Source organism: Oryza brachyantha, chromosome 2 (genome assembly GCF_000231095.2).
Source record: "Oryza brachyantha chromosome 2, ObraRS2, whole genome shotgun sequence".
In the NCBI taxonomy this organism is placed as follows: Eukaryota; Viridiplantae; Streptophyta; class Magnoliopsida; order Poales; family Poaceae; genus Oryza; species Oryza brachyantha.
In genome coordinates, this window is record NC_023164.2 from 19126148 (window position 1) to 19145918 (window position 19771).

General features: G+C 42.0%; 4 protein-coding genes across 4 annotated transcripts; 2 read left to right on the forward strand and 2 right to left on the reverse strand.

Moving 5' to 3' along the window:
• Positions 1 to 3: 3 nt before the first annotated feature.
• LOC102706533 (membrane steroid-binding protein 1) lies at positions 4 to 1434 on the reverse strand. Its single transcript, XM_006647523.3, has 2 exons — positions 1089 to 1434; positions 4 to 932 (listed from the first exon to the last, which is right to left on the reverse strand). The coding sequence occupies exons 1-2, from the start codon at positions 1412 to 1414 to the stop codon at positions 215 to 217; spliced, it is 1044 nt and encodes a 347-aa protein (XP_006647586.2). The 5' UTR covers positions 1415 to 1434; the 3' UTR covers positions 4 to 214.
• Positions 1435 to 8234: 6800 nt separating this feature from the next.
• On the reverse strand, positions 8235 to 10397 carry LOC102707279 (L-type lectin-domain containing receptor kinase SIT1). The gene has a single exon (XM_006647526.1). The coding sequence runs from the start codon at positions 10385 to 10387 to the stop codon at positions 8360 to 8362; it is 2028 nt and encodes a 675-aa protein (XP_006647589.1). The 5' UTR covers positions 10388 to 10397; the 3' UTR covers positions 8235 to 8359.
• A 1773-nt stretch (positions 10398 to 12170) lies between these two features.
• On the forward strand, positions 12171 to 13923 carry LOC102722744 ((+)-neomenthol dehydrogenase-like). The gene is made up of 4 exons (XM_040520632.1): positions 12171 to 12181; positions 12323 to 12566; positions 12703 to 12789; positions 13528 to 13923. Exons 1-4 carry the CDS (start codon positions 12171 to 12173, stop codon positions 13921 to 13923), a joined length of 738 nt encoding a protein of 245 aa, XP_040376566.1.
• Positions 13924 to 15983: 2060 nt separating this feature from the next.
• On the forward strand, positions 15984 to 17730 carry LOC102707554 (plant UBX domain-containing protein 7-like). The gene has a single exon (XM_040521377.1). The coding sequence runs from the start codon at positions 16067 to 16069 to the stop codon at positions 17675 to 17677; it is 1611 nt and encodes a 536-aa protein (XP_040377311.1). The 5' UTR covers positions 15984 to 16066; the 3' UTR covers positions 17678 to 17730.
• The last annotated feature ends 2041 nt before the right edge of the window (positions 17731 to 19771 follow it).

Sequence of the window (19771 nt, forward strand, 5' to 3'; positions counted from 1 at the left end):
GCATATAAAGTAGAATGTATAGTTTGGCACCAGCGTAGTATTTAGCATATTACATTCTTATTGCACTGCCACTATAGTGGTATTACACACACACACACTACACAATACACATACACATTCAATCCAACAAAGCTCACCTGCTGGCTCTCCGTTGATTCAAAACTGTATTACTGTATTATGCTAACTACCTACAGATATTATCACAGCAATAGCCTCAACTATATGCATTCTTCGCTTCTTCATGTGATGCTTCCTCCGGCTCATCCACTGCATCTTGATGGCTGCTTGTATTGCTTATATTCACATCTGGAACTTCCTTTGGTTCTCCAGCAACTTCATGGCGGGTTTGATTGCCCTCATCTACAATTGGCGCTTCCTGTGGCTTCTCAATTGCATCGTCAGGGCTGATCGTGTTCCTTTCATCTTCATCAGGTGTTCCATTTGCTTCACTTGCATCTTCAGTGCTGATCGTTTTCTGAACATCTGCGTCTGCTGTTTCTTCAGGCTTCTCCGCTGCATCTTCATGGCTGTTCGTATTATTCACACCTGATTCCGGTAACTCATCCGGCATCTCAATTATATCCTCATGGCTGTTTGTGCTCACATCAACATCTAATTTTTCCACCTCTGGTTTTGGCACAGGGTGGCTCTCTACGGTGCTTGCATCAATGCCTCTTTCAGATGCTCGACCGTGAGTTGGCAGAGCTGCAGCATCTCCCTCTAACACCGGAGTGATCTTCTTGATTGTCCCAACTTTCACGTACTTGCCCATGAATTTGCCCTCCCATTCCTGCAAAGCCTCAAGCTCAAAAGGGCCTAAGCCAGAAATATCGCTGGTTAAATCATCTGGGTCGAAGGACATCTTCGCCAAAGCCCTACTCGCATCTCTGCCTGCAAACAGCGCATATGGGCCGCCAGGTCCATAAAACATCCTGCAAAAAGAGATGAAAAAAAAATAAAAATGAAACATGGATGAAGAGGCCTTGACCCTTGAGGGATCGGTTCTAAAAGAAAGGAAATGGATAGATAGTGGCAGGATCTAAGAAAAAAAAAAGCTTTGATCACAAAGAAATGGAGGAAGCCTACACCTGCTCTGCGTTACGTCGTAGATTTGGCCCTTGATGGCCATGAGCAGCGGCTTCTTGGGGTCGGACCCGTCGTAGACCTTCAGCTCCTCCTCCGTCACCTCACCTAGCTGCACTGGCGGCGGCAGCGGCTGCGATGCCCTCTCCTCCTCCATCACCCCCCGCCTCCTCGGTGGCAGTAGCGGTGGCGCCGGCCGCTTGAGGAGGCCAGACACCGCGACGTACAGCGCGGCGGCCACCGCCACGGCCGTGAAGAACGCCGCCGCGGGGGAGAGACCTGTGTACGCCGCCGCGATGGTGGCCTGCCACCACTCCGCTGCAGCGGCCATCGCCGTGAGGACGAGAGCCGATCCCGAGCTGGAAAGGAGAAGGAGCAGAGGGAAGACGCAGCTTGCCGCGTCCCGCGTGCGTATGGACGGTGGTGGCAGCGGAACTGGTGCCTGGTGGAGTGGTGGATTGGTGGGTGAGGGGACGCAGCTTTTGGATGCTGCGGCGGAGACGAGACGGACGGCTCGCCTAGACATGATGACATGGCACGGAGGGACGGCCCTCTAGAAACCGACAAGTGCTGTGCCTGAGTCGCGTCTCGTGGTGTCAGCCGAGCGCACTTTTGTTTGCTCGATGTGACGTTGAGGTTGAGGCGAACTGGACGGGCGGCATCCATCGGCATGTGCTGCTACACTCCGTTGATAGGCTGAGGTGAGCTACATGTTGTACTCCTTTGGTCCTAAAACCTACCGCCACCGTTCTCCAAATATTAATCTCGAAATATAATTAATTTTAGGTTCTTTATTAAGGTTTAAGAATTAATTTTGAGAATAAAAGACCACGATGTTCTTTCATAAATAAATGAGGAATAGATAAAAGTGAGATGGTATGTTAGAATAAAATATAAATAATCTTGGATATGAACTGAATAAATGTTACTGTGAATATTGCTAGAAATACTTATAATTTAAAATAAAATTTTAATGCTAAAAGTACTTACAACTTAGGATGGATGAGTAGATACTCATAAGATGAAACAATTCATGTATAAATTCATAGTCATAGAATATCACATCTAATAGTAGCATATATTTCCTCTGTCCCATGGTAACTGTATTTTCTTAAACTGCTGTGTTCAATTGTCTGTCTTATTTAAAGAAAATATAATTAATATTTTTATTATTATTAGATGATAAAATATAAATAATGCTTTGTGCGTGATTATTTTTTTAATTTTTTAAAAAGTTTTTCAATAAGACGATATATTAGAACGGATGATATTTTAAGATATACTCCGTATTTTAGAACAGAGAGGTGGGAGCCGGCAGGTCGGCGTCGGAGATGGGACGGCAAACCGCGCACCTGTCGTCGTCTTTTACCTTCCATACCCGAAAGTGAGACGAGATGCTGGGAATTGGTCTGTAGTCAAATCACTTTGATGGATACACTTGTTACCCCGTTCCAAAATTGACGATGTATTCCATTCCAAGGAATTTTAACATACGGTAACATTAATCTCTAATAATTTTTCTATGTTTTCTTTCAGAGAAAGGAAAATATTCTTTCATATTACTGAACTTTATCCCTACGGATCGGGTAGTTTTAAAGGAATCCAATCATTACTGTGAAAAATATTGGAGAGAAGAGAAATCATATGATCTGTTATTTCTGTTGTATATTGCATTGACCCTCATAGGTATATTTATATGGTACATAGGAGATAGAAATTTAGAGTACAAGATAAATATTCTATCGTATCTCTCTAGGATTTTATCTTTATCTCTAGAGTTTCTATTGAACTCCGTTATCTCTAACCATATGTATCTATATCTCTAACATTCTCCTCGGTCGTAACGGGAGCAAAGCGAATTATTGCGACTTGATTTGAAATCTTGTGTTTCTCCATCTTTTCTTTGTTTCTCCATCACCTTACAGATGTCAGAGGATGCCATTGGAAGCGTCTTACATATGTCAGAGGATGTCCTTAGGTCATCTTGCAGATGTCAGAGAACGCTGTTGATGTCGGGTCATCAATTTTTGGTTGTACTCCATACGTCGTGTAGGAGGTCACCACCGTAGTGATGCCATGTTGATGCAGTCTTTGCCCGTCGTAGATGACATGGTCGATGCCGTCGTCAATGAAGCGTCTTATAGAGATTCCTATTAGAGGACGCGAGATGAATGTCCATCGTTGCGGACGTAGCGGTGTGATCCTATGTTGATGTAGACCATCAGTGGTGTTACTTCAATGCATGTTGGTGGTGGACGTGGAGACACGATGAAGTCGTCAGTTGCTTAATGCAAGTTGATCAATGTCGCTGCACCTCTGCTTCTACCGCTAGAATTTGAGAATTTTGTAGCGAGAAGAATCTAATCTAATTTATAGATGATATATAGTGGCTAAAAAATTGATTTAATACTAATTATTAGAGAAAATCTAATCTATGAATAATCTCCGGGAAGATGGCTAATTGAAAGGAAGAAAATAATAGATGCACGTGCCGGTGACGCCCAATCTGAACAGATGCGCCTCCGCCGCCGTCGTTTACTCGCTTGCTGTTGCTGCTTGCATTGATGGAGGATCGATCTGCTGCTAGCAATGCATGCGTCGGACGATGATGGATTGCCTTGCTCGATCGGTTGGATGGCTCGCCGGCGGCGAGCTGTCGCCGGCGTGCTGGCGTTGACTTGAATTCGATGGTTAGTGTTGAGATCTAGACTCTGATACTCCGTAAAAAAATATTAGAGAGAAGAGAAATCATATGATCTGTTGTTTCTGTTGTATATTGCATTGACTCTTATGGGTATATTTATAGGGTACATAGGAGATAGAAATTTGGAGTACAAGATAAATATTCTATCGCATCTCTCTAGGATTTTATCTTTATCTCTAGAGTTTCTATTGGACTCCGTTATCTCTAACCGTATGTATCTATATCTCTAACAATTAGGAGTTTAATTATTTGTTTTTCATTCAAAATGAATAGGCCTAAGTAGATGTTAAAAGATTTTTTTTAGTCAATTTAATATTATTTTTTTAATTGATTAGATTCTTTTTCTAAGCATTTGATTAGCAATGTATTATTGAAATGATTAAAACAATAGTAATTAGTGCAAAAAATGTTTATATTGCCATACAAATTTGAATATTAGAAATACACAGGAGTAATATATGTCTGGTAAGCCTGGTAAAGTTGAACATCATGTCGAAGGACATATTATCAATTAAATTAATTTATGAAACTTCGATATATGCATTCTTGTCATTTTAAAATCAATTTTGAAAACTTTTACATCTAAAATAAAACACGCTGAACCTCCAAAATCAACTCTAAATTTAATCTCTAAAATTTAATTTTTAGCATAAGATTGTATGATGTTTTCAAATGATAAGGCCCGATGGTGTGTGTTCAAGCTTCGATTCATCTGTATGCTAGTAGGTAGCGTTGGTTGTGAGAGATTGATATATGATGGTATTTCGATTGACTAATGGCATCGTTGACTTTCGTGTGGCATCATGTAAAGGGTCAGCTGAGGGCCTAGGCGAGAGGGGCGTCCACCTGAGCCCCAGCCGGGAGAGGGCCAACCAAAATTATATTTATATGTTTATGTGATATGTTTTTTGCATCTTTTTTCTATAAAGTAGATGATTAATCAACTTATAAAATTAGTTAGATGATGATTATCTATTGGTTAAGGTTAGTAGCTCTATTTCTTTTTGCCTTATTTGTTGTAGCCAAAATTTGAATTTAAAACTTAATATTAGAGTTGATTTTAAGGTGTTGTTATTATAGTTTAATTTTTACATTGTCGTTTAAATCTCAAAGGACACAAATAAAAAATTAATAATAAATTATTGTTTTGTTAATTCATTCACTTTTTCATCCATTTTCTTTATTTTTACTGTCAACATTATTTGTCAAAATTTAGAACTGAGACTATATTGCAAGTTAACTCTTAATAGTTAATACTTGGTTTATTAGGTTAGTGATGTTTCTTTGTGTTACTTTAGAGGACAAATAATTATACAGTATATATTATAAGATATTTAGCCTAAAGGGCCTATGGATCGAGTTTGCCTAGGGCTCTCGAAATTATAGAACTGGCCTGTCACCTAGTTTTCATTACAAATATATATTGTAGTTCAATGTCCATTTATCATGGAACCGATAGCTATTGACATTCCTTTAGTCATCCTCAATGAGCACCTGAGCTGAATAGGAGATGGCAAAAGTGGAGGTAGACCAGAGAGAAAATGGCCAAGCCACACAACCAAATAGCAACCCATAGAGCATCTGTACCCTCCAAGCTAAATTTTAGCAATTGTAGCAAAAAGTTGTACTCTAATGGTCTGTCCATCTGGGTTGTCTAGCAATCCGAATTGCCAAAATCTTTTCCTCATTGGACAAAATTGGCATGGCCACAAAGCTTGGTAAAGTGGACCTACCATTATTGTCAAAACATTAATGATGTAGACTCCGTTCGTCTCTCTTCCTAAATTGCGCATCAACACAAAAGGATGGCGAGGAATCTGATTGCTTCTTTCTCCATCTCCACTAGATCCATTGCCCTTGCCAGTGCATCGGTGAGCCACCACTGTTGTCACCCTCTCTACACCGAGCCCTCCCACTGTCCTTGCACTGCCCCCGTATCGACCTACCAGCAGCAAGAAATGATAGTGATACACCCAAACAGGATGACAACACATCCTTTCTAGACCTCGTTGTCCTCGACTGCATCACTCTCCTTGCCACTCGTGGATTGAACCCCCTCTGTCGGCCTCCGAGCACCATCACCATCATAAGGCCACTGCTGCCATTGGCCTTTGAGCACCATCGACATGCCGTTTGGATCCAATTGCCTCTCTTGGTCACCGAGTGTCGTTGCCGATATCATACGCCTTCCTACCGTTGGCCTCCGCAAGTGAGATGACATGTGGAGTGGGTGAAAAGGGATATGGCAGGGAGACGAGAATACATAGGAAAGAAGGAAGAAAACTTATATAAAGACAGATATATAAGACCCATATATTAGATTGAAGATTGGAGTGGAGAAAGTGTTGGAGTTGTATACAAATATAACTTTCCAATTTTTTGACAAATAGTTAGCTAAATAGACATTTAAAAAGTAAGATCGGAGAAACGGTTGAAAATACTGTGAGGTGGCCATATACCCTAGCGACATCACCTCGGGCTTAACTAACGTATGCGGATATGACATACCTCCAACTTCCTATGGGCCATACGTTCATGGAAATGACGTTTTGGTTTGAACTCCTATGAGCCGCACGGTTGTGGCAATCCTGTTCAGCACTTCAGCCCTAACCTCCTTTTTCTTTTTGGGAAACCGTTCAGGCCCAACAAAAAAATTCCGCATGGCATGGGCTCGTAGGCTGCAGGGCAGGATTAGAACGTCCTGCGTGCGTCCCGGGCTGTCTCGGTTTGTTTGCTCACATGACTCGGTTTCAACTTCCAAGCTTTCAGCTCCGTGCGGTCGTTGCTTGTGCTTGCGCCTCATCTTCTCAAGCAACGTCACATGGGCTTGCTAGTAATTCAACTCTATCCGTTATGCGAATTAAATGGTTTTTTTCAAGTACAAGTTGGATACGCAAATACAATACTCACGTCCACACATATGGGTATTTCCTAACAAATGCCTAAGACCGGTTAATCCCAATCACGTGAAAATTCAAGGAGATTAGGAATGGATTTATTCTATACTTTTTATGGTGTGGAATTATTTCTCTCAATCCTCTCCAATCTCTCCCTCTCAGGGAATAATCGAACAAGGCCTAAAAGGATTGGATGCCTCACCTGACAAAAAAAATGCACTTTATCACTGAATACACCCATGTTGTACACTTGTATGTACTAAGACTTGAACCCGGACAGCCGGGTAGGCAATTTCTACCGCAAGGGGTTATACCAATTAAGCTATGCTTTGTTCGCTTATACCATGAAATTACCATATTACTACTATATAAGTTTCCAGTCAAGGCCACTTATGTCATTTTTATATAAGTTAATCATATTTATAGAAGATGCAATGGTCAAGATTGAACATTGAACAGTTATTTTAAATTCGGCAGGAAAACCTCAAGTCATGGAAGAAACTACTATAGAGTAATTATACATCGTAAGAGAGCACAGAGTGGAAGCCAAACATGATTTGCATTGCATAGTTGCGTACTTGCGTGTGCTTCAAAGTGTTGTACTCGGAAATCTTGTAGCGTACTGGCAATTAGTCAAGAAACCTATGATATTGTAGATTTAAGGATTTTAGTCCTATCCTCTATCCTAGAATTTAAGGATTTTAGACCTATATATGTTTATTAAAATGATGGTAAAATTAAATATGTGAGGTTGTGATCGGTTGCGATGGGAAAAATACATGAAAAACATTTAGTGGTGAAAACTTGTGGTTGGTTAAAAAAAGAGTGCAGGTGCAGAAGTTGTTATATTACAGGATAGGAGAGTATATTCTTATTTTTTTTCATGAGGGTTACGGTCAATTGCATTTTCCAATCAACCCTGAGATTCGATAGGTACATCTAGAGTTCTTTGGAATGCATGACTTTAAATGTTTTAGAGGAAAATAAAATACTCTTTCTAGCTCGTTAATTTCTATCCTTTTGGACAGCGACACAGTCTCCCAATGGCTATGGTTTTTATAATAATATATACAATAAATAAATAAAATTTTACTTCTATTAAAGTGTTTTTAAGGTTTATCTCTATACATTAGTCTAAGCCATCGTCGTTTGATTTTTTTTTTCATATACATGTTTTTATCAATCTAAAAACAAAGCTGAAAAATAAATTACAACGAAAACCCTCAAATTAACTCTAAATTTAAGGTTAAAAATTCAAATTTTGGCTTATAAGCATAAGCAGAAGCGAAAAGATGATGTTGAGTGTCTTCAAGCTAAATATTTTAAAAGTTCTTAATAGTCAAAGTTTTAAAAGTTTGACTTTAAACTTGTTCAAAAGGTAGGAATTATCAAACTGGAGGGTGTAACTACTATAAAAATTCTGCAAAAGTTGTCTAAATGTTAGAGTAGGCCTCTATCTTTGAGCTGGAGATAAGTAATTCTCCTTTTAAAAAATCTCAAGCATTTGATGATCAAATACTATTTAATAACCAATTTTTCATAGTGGCTTTTATATTCCAGCCTGCTGCTGCTATCCTCTTGAGAACTTATTTTTTTACACTGTATAAGAGTAATTAATCTACAACAGATTTCAGATAAAATCCTGTAGTGAGAAGAAATGAACACCTTGTGCTCATCATCTGGCCCGAGGAAAGTCAGATATATTACCTGCTACCGACGAAGCAGCAGAGCATGACTTGTCCATCTGGTTTTGCATCAGATCCAACATATTAAAGCTTAGGTGAGCTTGTGATAACTCTGGGAGTGGCGTGCCACCGTCCAGCATCTGCACGACTTGCCGTATGCTCGGGCGAGCACTGGGCAGAGGATGTGAGCAAAGCAAGCACAGCTTCATCACCATGCTTGCTTCCTCCAAAGCGAAGTTGCCCTGCAGCCGTGGATCCACAGCGTCACCGACTGTCGCTCGCCGCCAATGCTCGAGCACCGTGTCCACCAGCAGGAGGTGATCTCCATGCGCGTCCTGCGAGACGGGCCTCTGTCCACAGGTGACCTCTAGCATGAACACGCCGAAGGCGAAGACGTCGGACGCCTTGGACGGCCTGCCGGTGTGCCCTAGCTCCGGCGCGAGGTACCCCATTGTGCCGACCACGTGTGTGGTGTGCGGGTCGGTGCCATGGTCGTATAGTCTTGCGAGGCCAAAGTCACCTAGCCTGCCGTTCATCTCGGCATCCAACAACACGTTGCTTGCCTTGATGTCTCGATGCAAAACAACCTGTTCCCAATCCTCATGGAGATATAGTATGCCGGACGCGATGCCTTTGATGATCCTGAACCTTTGGCTCCAACTTAAAGCTGGTCTGTTTTGATCGTACAGAAACTTATCAAGACTACCATTTGGCATATACTCGTACACCAGCAGTAGCTCACCTTTTCGGCGGCAATATCCTAGCAGCTGCACAAGGTTCCGGTGCCGAAGCTGACCGATGCTAACCACCTCAGCAATGAACTCCTTCATTCCTAGCCTCGACTCATGAGACACCTTCTTCACCGCGATCTCCACGCCGGATACTGGAAGCACTCCCTTGTACACCCTTCCGAATCCTCCCAAGCCAAGCAGCCGCTCATCGGAGAAGCCATTGGTAGCATGGAATAGATCCTTGTACGAGAACCGGTGTGGCCCAAACGCAACCTCCCAGTCCTCTTTAAGCTCCGCATACTTCAGCCGTCGCCGGTGAACGATGAAAACAGCAATGGCCAGTGCTGACACCAGTGCGGCCGAGGCTATCGGCAATACGATCTTTAGAATGTTGGACGGGGCCCTGCCGTGGATCGTGACAGGCAGTGCAGGAAGCTTTGATAGGTTTAGTGATGGTGCTGGACCGTCCATCTTGAAGCTCCAGGCAAGCACGTAGTGGCGGCTCGCGACGACGCCGGTGGACGAGGAGAAGCCGACGTAGGCTTCGCCTCCAATCACGGCCGAGAGGTTCACGGCGGCGGAGAGAAGCGGCGTCTTTGGCTTGGGCAGCTCGAGAGGAGCCATGGTGACGTTAACCAGCGAGGTGCGCGCGTCGTAGTCCACCCACACCTGCGCCGCCGTGCGGTTGAGCAGGCTCATGTTCCTGAACGCGCCGGTGCGGTCGTCGCGGTAGCCCGCGTTGTCGGCGGCGACGGACGCGAGGCCGTCCACGTCGATCCCGACGTGGTTGTCGCTCATGTCCCCGAACTCCGCGTTGACGATGGTGTCCAGCTCCACGGCGAGGAAGTGGTTGCTGGCGTTGCCGTTGTTGCGCGCGTTGGCCAGGCCCATGTACTGGCTCTGCAGCGCCGTCGAGAAGTCGCCGCTCTTGGCGACGACGAACGCCAGGCCGGGGCTGCTAAGGTCGGCGTACTCACTGACGATGTCGAACACGAACGCCGTCGAGAAGGACCTCATGGGAGAGGAGGAGGACCCGCCGGCGCTGGCCGCCTCGTGAAAACGCAGAGGAGACGGGTAGAAGGCATGCCCTTTCAGCAGAGTCGTGCCGTTCGTCAGCATGAGGAGGCCGTCCGGCGTGACCACGGCCGTGCCGTCGAGCGTGAGGTTCCCGCCGGCGAAGCCGTCGAAGGTGAACTGGTCAACGGCGGATGCGGCGAGGTGGAAACACTCGAGGCTCAGGAAGAGGATTAGAGGAAGGGACTGCATGATTAGCTTCAAACGACGCATGGCATTTGTGCCTAACTTCGCTACTGTTGTTAAGCTCTACTAGTTCTAGTATAATAAGAAGAATCAAACGAAACTGTCTATTGTGCCAGGACTTTTTTTGTGTGTGTAAATTCTACTCCAGGACTTTTAAGGTTTTCAGTGCTATCTTAAGATAGAAGATGCCAAGTTCGAGTACGATTGGGTTGAAAGATGAAACACTAGAATGATTTGGTTGCAATTTTTCAAATAGAAGATATACTTCTTTTTTTCTATCTCACGCTTAGTTTTGAATATACAACTTCACTTACTATCATACTCTCGGTATGTTACTATTTTGAGTAGTGATGTTATGCATCATGACAAAATTAACTTCTTTCTATTTCGTATTGCTAGACGTTTTAACCAGAGCATTTTTTCCGTTCTTAATAAGATATCATGAGGTACCACTGTTTTCTATGTAAAATTTCGTACTTTCCAGTATGTAAGATATCAAGAGGTACTAAATTTTACATAGGGAACAATGGTACCTTCTGATACCTTCTCAATAAAATTGCTCTTTTAACTATGTCTAGATTTATTAGTATCCATATAAATTTAGACAATGCTAGAAAGTCTTATATTATGAAACGGATGTAGTGCTACACATCATACAGATACAACGATTTTGTCTAGCACCAGCCAAAGCAACGGACCTGCCATCCAATTATATGAAGGCTACTTCGGAACGTAAAATATTTATTCCTTCTGTTCTACATTAAAAGACCTTTTGGTTTGTCTAGATTTATTTATATGATAATGAATCTAGACACATGTATAAAAATATATGCATTGATATGTGGATGAATTTAGACAAACCCAGAAAATTTTATAATATGGAACAGAGAGAGTACATGATTTTCACATAGAAAATTAATCTCTAAAATTTTCATAAATTTGTCCAAATAAACTGATGAATTGAACTATGCGGTTATCGATGTATGATCATCCCGGAAGATCATGTTTTGTTGAACACTCTCCCACTTGATATTTATCCTTAGTACACTTTATTTTAAAACCTCATCACTATCATATTTAATTACGTACCAGTGATTGACTTGTCAAACTTGCGTGGCAATTTTGCCAGAGTAAGAAACGCGTGCCAGGATACTAAATATTTGATTCCAGTGGAATTAGAGAGGGAGGGGGGGGGGCATACTGAATACTTCGTAGCATGAATATTTTGACTTGCGAGGTCAACATAGATTTTTCTGCTAGGAAACTGTACAGCATGTCACATGTAATGGTAATACAGTATGATACAATCAATGCATGATTTTGTTCCCCTTTGTTTTTGTACGATTTAAGTGTATCGTCTATCAAATATTCGATCGACACATTTGCTTGCAACAGCTTTCTTTCCATTCGCCAAAAAAACACAATTTTATTTTAAAACTAAAAGAAACTAATGAATTTTTAATTGTCACAGCAAGCTAGTAAAATGAATTCAAATAAAACAGCACGATTTGAATTGGTATTATTCCCATTAGACGAGCTTAGATGAGTATTCCAAGACAAGGAGCTTTAGAAGCAACCATGACCAACAAATAGATAGCCTGGTACTTCCAAAGAGATGCTCAGGTAAGCAGTTCCGTGTATGAGATACAAAAACAAAGTAGTATTCGTTGATACCTAAGTGACACAACTATAGTTTAGTAATCCAATCAGTTACTGAAAGTCTGAGACCTAGTGCAGCATTGCTCTTCTTATAGTCGTCAGCCATTTATCAGCTAGGCTTCACGGTTCACTGCAAGTTTCATCATTAGCAATGGAAACCAGGTAATTAACATCTCTACTATTATGTAACTATCAAATTAGAACAAAACGCGTTTGTTGCGCACTCATTCTAAATGCCTAATCGTTTATTCAGTACTGCTTGAAAGCATGCATATTAACGGCAAAGCACACACTTTACCTCAGGGTCGCAGTGGTCACCGGAGGTAATAGAGGAGTGGGGTTAGAGATATGCAGGCAACTCGCGAGCAATGGAATCCTTGTCGTGCTGACTGCTCGGGATGAAGAGAAGGGCTGTCAAGCTGTCAAGGCACTACATCAGTCTGGTCTTTCTGGTGTGACCTTCCATCAGTTGGATGTGATCGACCGATCGAGCATTCTGCTGCTAGTGGAGTTTGTCAGAACCAAATTTGGAAAGCTCGACATTTTGGTGAGTAGACTGTGGACTGATCTATGTAGTGCAGCAGCTTCAAAGAGAACATGCGCCGTTTGTAGTTACTACCTCCGTTTACAATGTATAGACTTACAGGTAAGTTCAGTCTTGCTCAGTATTTTGGATTCCTCAGGTGAATAATGCAGCCATTGGAGGAACAACCATTGATCCTGAAAGATTAAGTGAACTCTTAAAACAGGATCCCAAGGCAAGTTCTCAAGTAACCTTTTGTTTCTAAACTTTTGAACAAGAGAGCACCAAGGCAACCCTTTGGAAAGTTGCTTAGGTTTTGAAAATGTACATAAATATATGAGCATTTTTTCCATTCTCGAGTAGGTACCATGAGATACTACTGTTTTATACCAAATTTTATATAGAAAACAGTGTACCTCATAGTATCTACTTAAAAATGGAAAAAATTGCTCTAAGTATATATAGGCCACTGAATTCAACTGAGATAAGTTTTGTACTGTTATCTCCTCTCTTTTTTTAAATTATATACTGTTATCTCCTCTCTATAGGAAGATATGATGGGTTTTGTGAATAGTTATGTGGGAAGCTTACAACAAAATTATGAGATGGCTAAGGAGTGTCTGGAAATAAACTTCTACGGCACAAAGAATGTTACAGATTGGCTGGTGCCCCTCCTCCTACAATCAAATTCTGGAAAAGTGATAAATCTTTCCTCAAAAATTTCACAACTCAAGGTAATCTTATCTATGAAGAGCCATATACTATTTATAACAAATTAACCATGCGAATATTTGCATATATAGTTTGAAAACTACAAAACAGAGATAACCTAGTTCTGCCAAAAATATCATCACAATGGCGCACCTACTCAGGCGAACCAAAAGTGTGATTTAGTAGATTTTGGTAAAAAGAAAACTTTGAACAGATGCATTTAAAATTCATGAATGTTCTGCAATTACCGCTTATTATGCAATGAAATGAACAGCTCGATTATTTTCCACAGTTCATCTCGAATGAAGGGGTTATAAAAGTGCTAAGTGACATCGACAACCTATCAGATGAGAAGCTCAAGGACGTGTCTGGTATGTTCTTGAAAGATTTCAAGGATGGCAATCTAGAAGCAAATGGCTGGCAACCAGTTACATCAGCGTATGCAGTGTCCAAAACGTTGGTCAATGCCTACAGCAGGCTTCTGGCCAAGAAGCACCCATTGCTGGAAGTGTGCTGCGTCAATCCAGGTTTCGTGAAGACCGATATGAACTATGGCATGGGATTAATTTCAGCAGAGGAAGGAGCGAAAGCGCCAGTCAGATTAGCATTGCAGGAACTGCGTGGTCACTCGTGCCTCTACTTTGAGCAATGTGAGATTGCTGAATTTTGAACAAGAGCTGCACACAAGCAAGTATAGGATTCTACGTACTTTGAGATTTTCCAAATAAACTGGGCATAAGCTTTTTAGAGTTTTTAAGCAGTACTGGTATTTAGATCTGCTTTGTGCTATTCCAAATAATTAGATGTGGAGGACAACTTATCAAAACCTAAAGAATATCAGCTCAACATTGAGAAATGTTTAGAAGTTTGGAGTCTTCATTGTAGGTTCCTAATCCTGGTATCTCAAAGATATTATAGGTTCGTGATCCTGGTATCTCAAAGATAAGTAGAATCCCATGCCATAGTTGGAAAGCCATATCTCCTCTGTGATGTTGTTGACTATTCCTGCCAACGGGGGCTCTACTTTCTTGAAAACCCTGTTATTCCACAACCTTCAGATTTTTCATGAAACCACGATAAGATAAATTTTGCCTCTCTCAAGATCTTGAGGTTAAGGGCCATTGATTTGTTTTGTATAATAGTTGACCACTATTCCTCCAAGGTATACAAGTAATGACTATCTCCGAGTACCTGTTGACTGTTGTTGTCCCCCAGGTAGCCGTGGTAGGACTGTTCGCCACAGTTTCCTTGTTTTCATATATTGTTTGAACAAGTATCTTGTTATTTTCAGGTTTCGATAACATAGTTAGTAGAAGTATTAAGTTTGCCATTTATGCTGCTGCAGTCAGTTACTCGGTTCACATTCTAGATATGGTTTTAGAGAAGTAGAACTTGCATTTTGTTGGGCCCAACACTTCCAAATCACAACCTTTGACCTAGAACCGACCAGATTACAAAATCTTACCCCCACTCCCCACCGTTACCAAATCTATGGAGGAAAGGCTCGCCAAGGATCAAAGGGGAGCTGACCTCACCGGAACCGTAGAGTTGTTGGTCACACATTCCCACCCTGCAGCGCGACACTCGATGACTTCCATGCGACCATTCCGGTCATTGGCCACCGTCGCAGTGCAGATCTCGTGGCCACCATAGGTAGTCAATTTACATGGGAGACAACGAAGGGTCCGGAACCATTGACCCATCGCTTCGGCAAATTCACCGTTTCATGGGCCATACTGTCATAGGTACCAGGTTTGCAAAACCGTTTGTCGGTTGATAGCGTAGTTAATGCAAAAATCATAGCATATCTATATTTTAAAATTTAAATTTAATTTTTTGAACTTTGTGTAGTTTGATGTGGCAAGTGTGCACTGAATCTAAAAAGGAAAAATAAAAAAAAATTGTAGGATGTAGTAAAAATTATAGAAATTTGTGAAAAATTCAGAAAAAAGTATAGATAGCTTTAAAAAATAATGTAACACTGCATGAATTTTTTAGCATAACCTTTAGCATAATTTAAGAAGAAATCATATCCTAACCAAGATTTTGTGTTTTAAGTTTGTTTTTCAACTTGGGTGGAGTAATATGAAGTAAACTTTGTTATTTTCACAAACTTGTACCGTTACCCATAGAAATTTATTTAAATTTTGGTATTTCTTTTTCAAAATGAATTGAAATAAAGTGTATTAAACCAAACCGTACGGTTACCATTACCATCCTCAACGGTAACACGGTAATCACGTGTTTTATTGAATCCTAGTACCCACTCCGTTTATATTATAAGATTTTTTAGGTTTATCTAAATTCATCCATATATTAATGTATATGTTTTGTATATATATATAAATTTATTAGCACATAAATAAATCTAAATAAGATCAGAAAGTTTTATGACGTGGACCGGAGGGAATAATTTTTTCTTGATCAGAATTACACGCCACTGCCGCAAGGCCCATGGGTCTCAGATTAATGGGCCATGTGAGTCCTAAGTTCTGAACAAATACAGATTCGCCTCATAAAAGAACTTTGAACATGGCACGACAAATACTATACTAATCAGAGTAGCAATTTGCGTTCGAATTGGACTCGTATATACTCCGTATATTTTTCGAAACTGAATTGGATCGTCCGATCGAGATAGGATTTGCAGGAGTCGGTATCGGAGTATGCATCCAGATTAATAAATAGCCCAAGAGGCCAATCAACCTCTCTCCCGTTCCGTACTTTCCGTCGTACGTATAGGAAGCCACACCGTCCACCGCGCCGGCGCAGCAACCAACGCTCGTGCTGCGTGCCATTGTTGCCTGGAGAAGATGGACATCGCCGCCGTCGTCGCGACCTTCATGGAGGTCACCTCCTGCTACTCCCAGGAGGCCGCCAAGCAGTTCCTCGCCACCAGCAAGTGGGACCTCGAGGAGGCCATCGACCGGTACTTCGCCTTCTGCGGCGCATCAGCCGCCACTCCCGCTCCTGCTCCGGTCCAGTCCGCCGCCGCCCCTCCCGCAGCGTCGGAGGACGGGGTGCGTGCTCCCATCCCCGCCCACGCCGACACGTTGTACGGCGACATGCCCAGCCGTGACAGGAGCCGCGATGTCCGTCCCGCCCCATCCGTTTGGGGGGAGGAGCAGCCGTCGGTGAAACCCTCGGTGGCGCCGGTGCATATACAGATGCCATCCTGGACGTCGTCGGTGCCCATGCAGACCCCATCTGGGGCCCCGGTGCATACACAGATGCCATCCGCGACGCCCCCAGTGCGTGCGCCGGTGCCCGTACACGTTCCGTCTCAGCCCGTAAATCAGCCGACCGGGTGGGGATCCAACGGCAGAGGGGATGAGGAGGAGGAGGCCATCTTCGGAGAAGACCTAGAGGAAGACGATGGCCTCGACGAAGAGTACATCTACAGCGACGGAGAGGATGACGTGGACGCGGACGACGAGTACGACGACTACCTGGACGACATAGAGGAAACGCCACCTCCACCGCCGTCGCAGCCGGAGAAGAAATCGCTGGCGGAGCTGTACCGCCGCCCGCACGAGCTCATGTACCACGCAGACTTCCACAGCACCATGGTGCACGCGGCGCGGCAGGACCGGTGGCTGCTGCTCAACCTGCAGTCCACCGGCGAGTTCACGTCGCAAGTGCACAACCGGGACCTATGGGCCAACGAGCTTATCGCGCAAGTCGTTAGCGAAAACTTCGTCTTCTCTCTGCTTGAGAGGTACGGCGCCGGCGATGACGACGTCGAGGCCAGCAAAGTTTGCTGCTTTTACAAGCTCCATGACCAGCTGCCTGCCGTGCTCGTCGTTGACCCCATCACCGGGCAGATGCTGGCCAAGTGGACCGGCGTCATAGAACCCGACGCTTTCCTGTTGAACATCGAAGAGTACAGCAAATCGAAGCCGAGCATGAGTTCCAAACCTTATATGTTCCAAACAAAGGCCTTGCCGGTAAGGTCTGCACCTGCAAACGAACCCGCCGGCGAGCAGCAGCAAGAACCGGCAACGGTTGACACTGCTGTGCCTATGGACGAAGGCAGTGTTCAAGCAGAGTCTGACACTGCTGCTGTACCGGTGGACGAACACGGTGTTGAAGAATCTGCGACTTCCGGCGCCGGCGGATGCAGTACGCAACAACCACAACCAGCAGCAGATGACCACGACGATGACGAGCCGATGGAGGGTGAGAAGATCTACAAGATGAGGATACGTTTCCCCGATGGCTCCGTGGTCACCAAGGAGTTCGGCTGCAAGCGGAGAGTTGCGGCGCTATTCGCTTACTGCAGATCGGTGCTCCATGAGAAGCCGCAGGCGTTCAAGATTAAGAGGTTGCTCTTCGGAGTTTTCTCTGAGTTGCCCGAAGGGGACAAGTCGTTTGAAGATTTGGGGCTGAACTGCGCGACCGTTTCAGTAGTTTTGGATACTTAAAAACGAATTACCATTAACATATATGAATTAATTAGTCCTTGTATCCCATTCGCCCGTGCAAATTGTATGTCTCTTTTTAATTGTTTAATTCGAATTTACATTTTTCTAAATTATATTTTACTTGTACGTAAACTCTTTCCTGTATAATATTTACTTTATAATTCAAATTTTAGATCCTTTTAAATTGTACTTATAAATTGACCCATTCTCTTAATTTTTTCCTATTTTTAACCAAAATTTTATATCTTTCCAAATTGTATTCATAGTTATCCGGTCACGTTCTGCAGACCGACTACTAACGCAAATTTTCTCATTTTTTGCACACACGCTTTCCGAACGGCTAAACGGTGTATTTTTTGCAAAAGTTTTCTATAGAAAAGTTACTTCTTAAAATTATATTAATCTATTTACAATTTTTATAGTTATTAATTAATTAATTATGTACTAATCCCTTATACTGCTCATGCCGAACGCGACTGGACTTCCCTCAATATCAATTATTTTAAAATGTTTAATCCGAGATTTGAATTTTTCTAAATTATATTTACACATGGATTCTTTTTATTATTTTTCTTTATTTTTAATCCTGAAATTGTATTTCTAAACGTAGCATATTTTTTTTATCTCCAAATAAATGACAGTGTTATTTGTTATTTGCCACTGAACTGGACCGCCCCGACACTGTAAAATCTGCCTAGTACCTACCGGCTACCGGAGACAAAAGGAAAAGTTAGATAGTACTACTCTATCTTGGAAAACCGAGTCGGATGGTATATCCAACTCTTACTTTTTCTTTAAGATATAAAATACTAATTTGCAACTAATCTAGCCGCAGCCTATAGATGAAGGCCTTATTCGGTTTACAGGAATTTTAAATCCGAAGGAATATAAAAACGTGAAGAAATAGAGATGTATGATAACACTAATCCATAGAAATTTTCCAAGAGACCTGAGTGGATAAAAATTTTTCTATCCTTTCTGTTTATATCTCGTAGGAAGGGAAAATTTTCTTTAAGGGTCTCTTCGCTTTAAAGAAGTTTTGAAGAAAAATTATAGGAATTAAACTATTTTCTCTGAAAATCCTATAAAATTTCTGTGTTTTGAAGAGACCCTGATGAGACCCTGATTTTTCTATGGTGCATTTCTACAAACCAAATGGTTTTCAAAGGAATTCAATCTTTAGGAATTGGATCCTTTGTTTTTCCTTCAAAATGAATAGCCCTAAGATATGTTCGATGTCTGATTGATCTTATCTTTTTTCTTTTATTTTTTTTCAATTAATCTCAGAATTTTTAGTCCATTAGAAATATAAAATACTAATTTGCAACTAATCAGCCGTAGCCTACCAGTTAAGATCTGTTCGATGTCCGATAGATCTTCACTTTTTTTTCTCTCTGGTTTTTCTTCTATTATTAATATTAGAATTTGTAGTTCTTGAAAGGACGTGACGTGGAAGCTTCTTTTCCTATTAGTTTATATTATAGCCCTTGTATCGGATTCTATAAGATTGTCGGTTCAGCATGGAGAATGGACCCTTAAATTAATGAATATTTTTACTGTCCTTAAAAATATTTCAATTTATCATATTTTTCAGTGTAAAATATCCTGATGTACCATATTCTTTTAGTGCAAAATTTTAGGGTTTTCTTTAACATCCTTAAAAAATAACTTAAGATACCAAAAATTTTAGTGTAAAATTCTGTTTACTATATTGTATGTATCTTGAGTTAATAATAGAATTTTACACTAAATTTTCTTGTGCTACTTCTAGAGAACGATAACAAAGCTTTTGCCTGATTTTTATGCACATGCACTGCTAGTGCGTGGCCAAATTCTGTTCAGAACTTAAGGAATGCATTGCACGGATTCCTGTACGCTGCAACAGTCGGTATCTGCACATCTGCAGAACAAGTCCGTCACTATACAGCACCATCTTGTTCTATAGCTAGGTGGAGCACACATCAACCTGTGGCGACCAGACACGCCACCGATCGAAGCTGACGATGACTCTGTGCAATTCTCGCTTCATGTCACCCTCTAACCTCTATGATCCATCCTCTCTACCTAAACTCACAGTGTCACACACAGCAACAG

Bases quoted from the DNA above. Each gene is read 5' to 3' on its own strand.
- LOC102707279 (XM_006647526.1), bottom strand. From the start codon at position 10,387: ATGCGTCGTTTGAAGCTAATCATGCAGTCCCTTCCTCTAATCCTCTTC.
- LOC102706533 (XM_006647523.3), bottom strand. From the start codon at position 1,414: ATGGCCGCTGCAGCGGAGTGGTGGCAGGCCACCATCGCGGCGGCGTAC. The intron at 933-1,088 runs GTGTAGGCTTCC...CTCTTTTTGCAG, and splicing joins TACGACGTAACGCAGAGCAG to GATGTTTTATGGACCTGGCG.
- LOC102722744 (XM_040520632.1), top strand. The intron at 12,567-12,702 runs GTGAGTAGACTG...TGGATTCCTCAG, and splicing joins TTGGAAAGCTCGACATTTTG to GTGAATAATGCAGCCATTGG. The intron at 12,790-13,527 runs GTAACCTTTTGT...TGAAATGAACAG, and splicing joins ATCCCAAGGCAAGTTCTCAA to CTCGATTATTTTCCACAGTT.
- LOC102707554 (XM_040521377.1), top strand. From the start codon at position 16,067: ATGGACATCGCCGCCGTCGTCGCGACCTTCATGGAGGTCACCTCCTGC.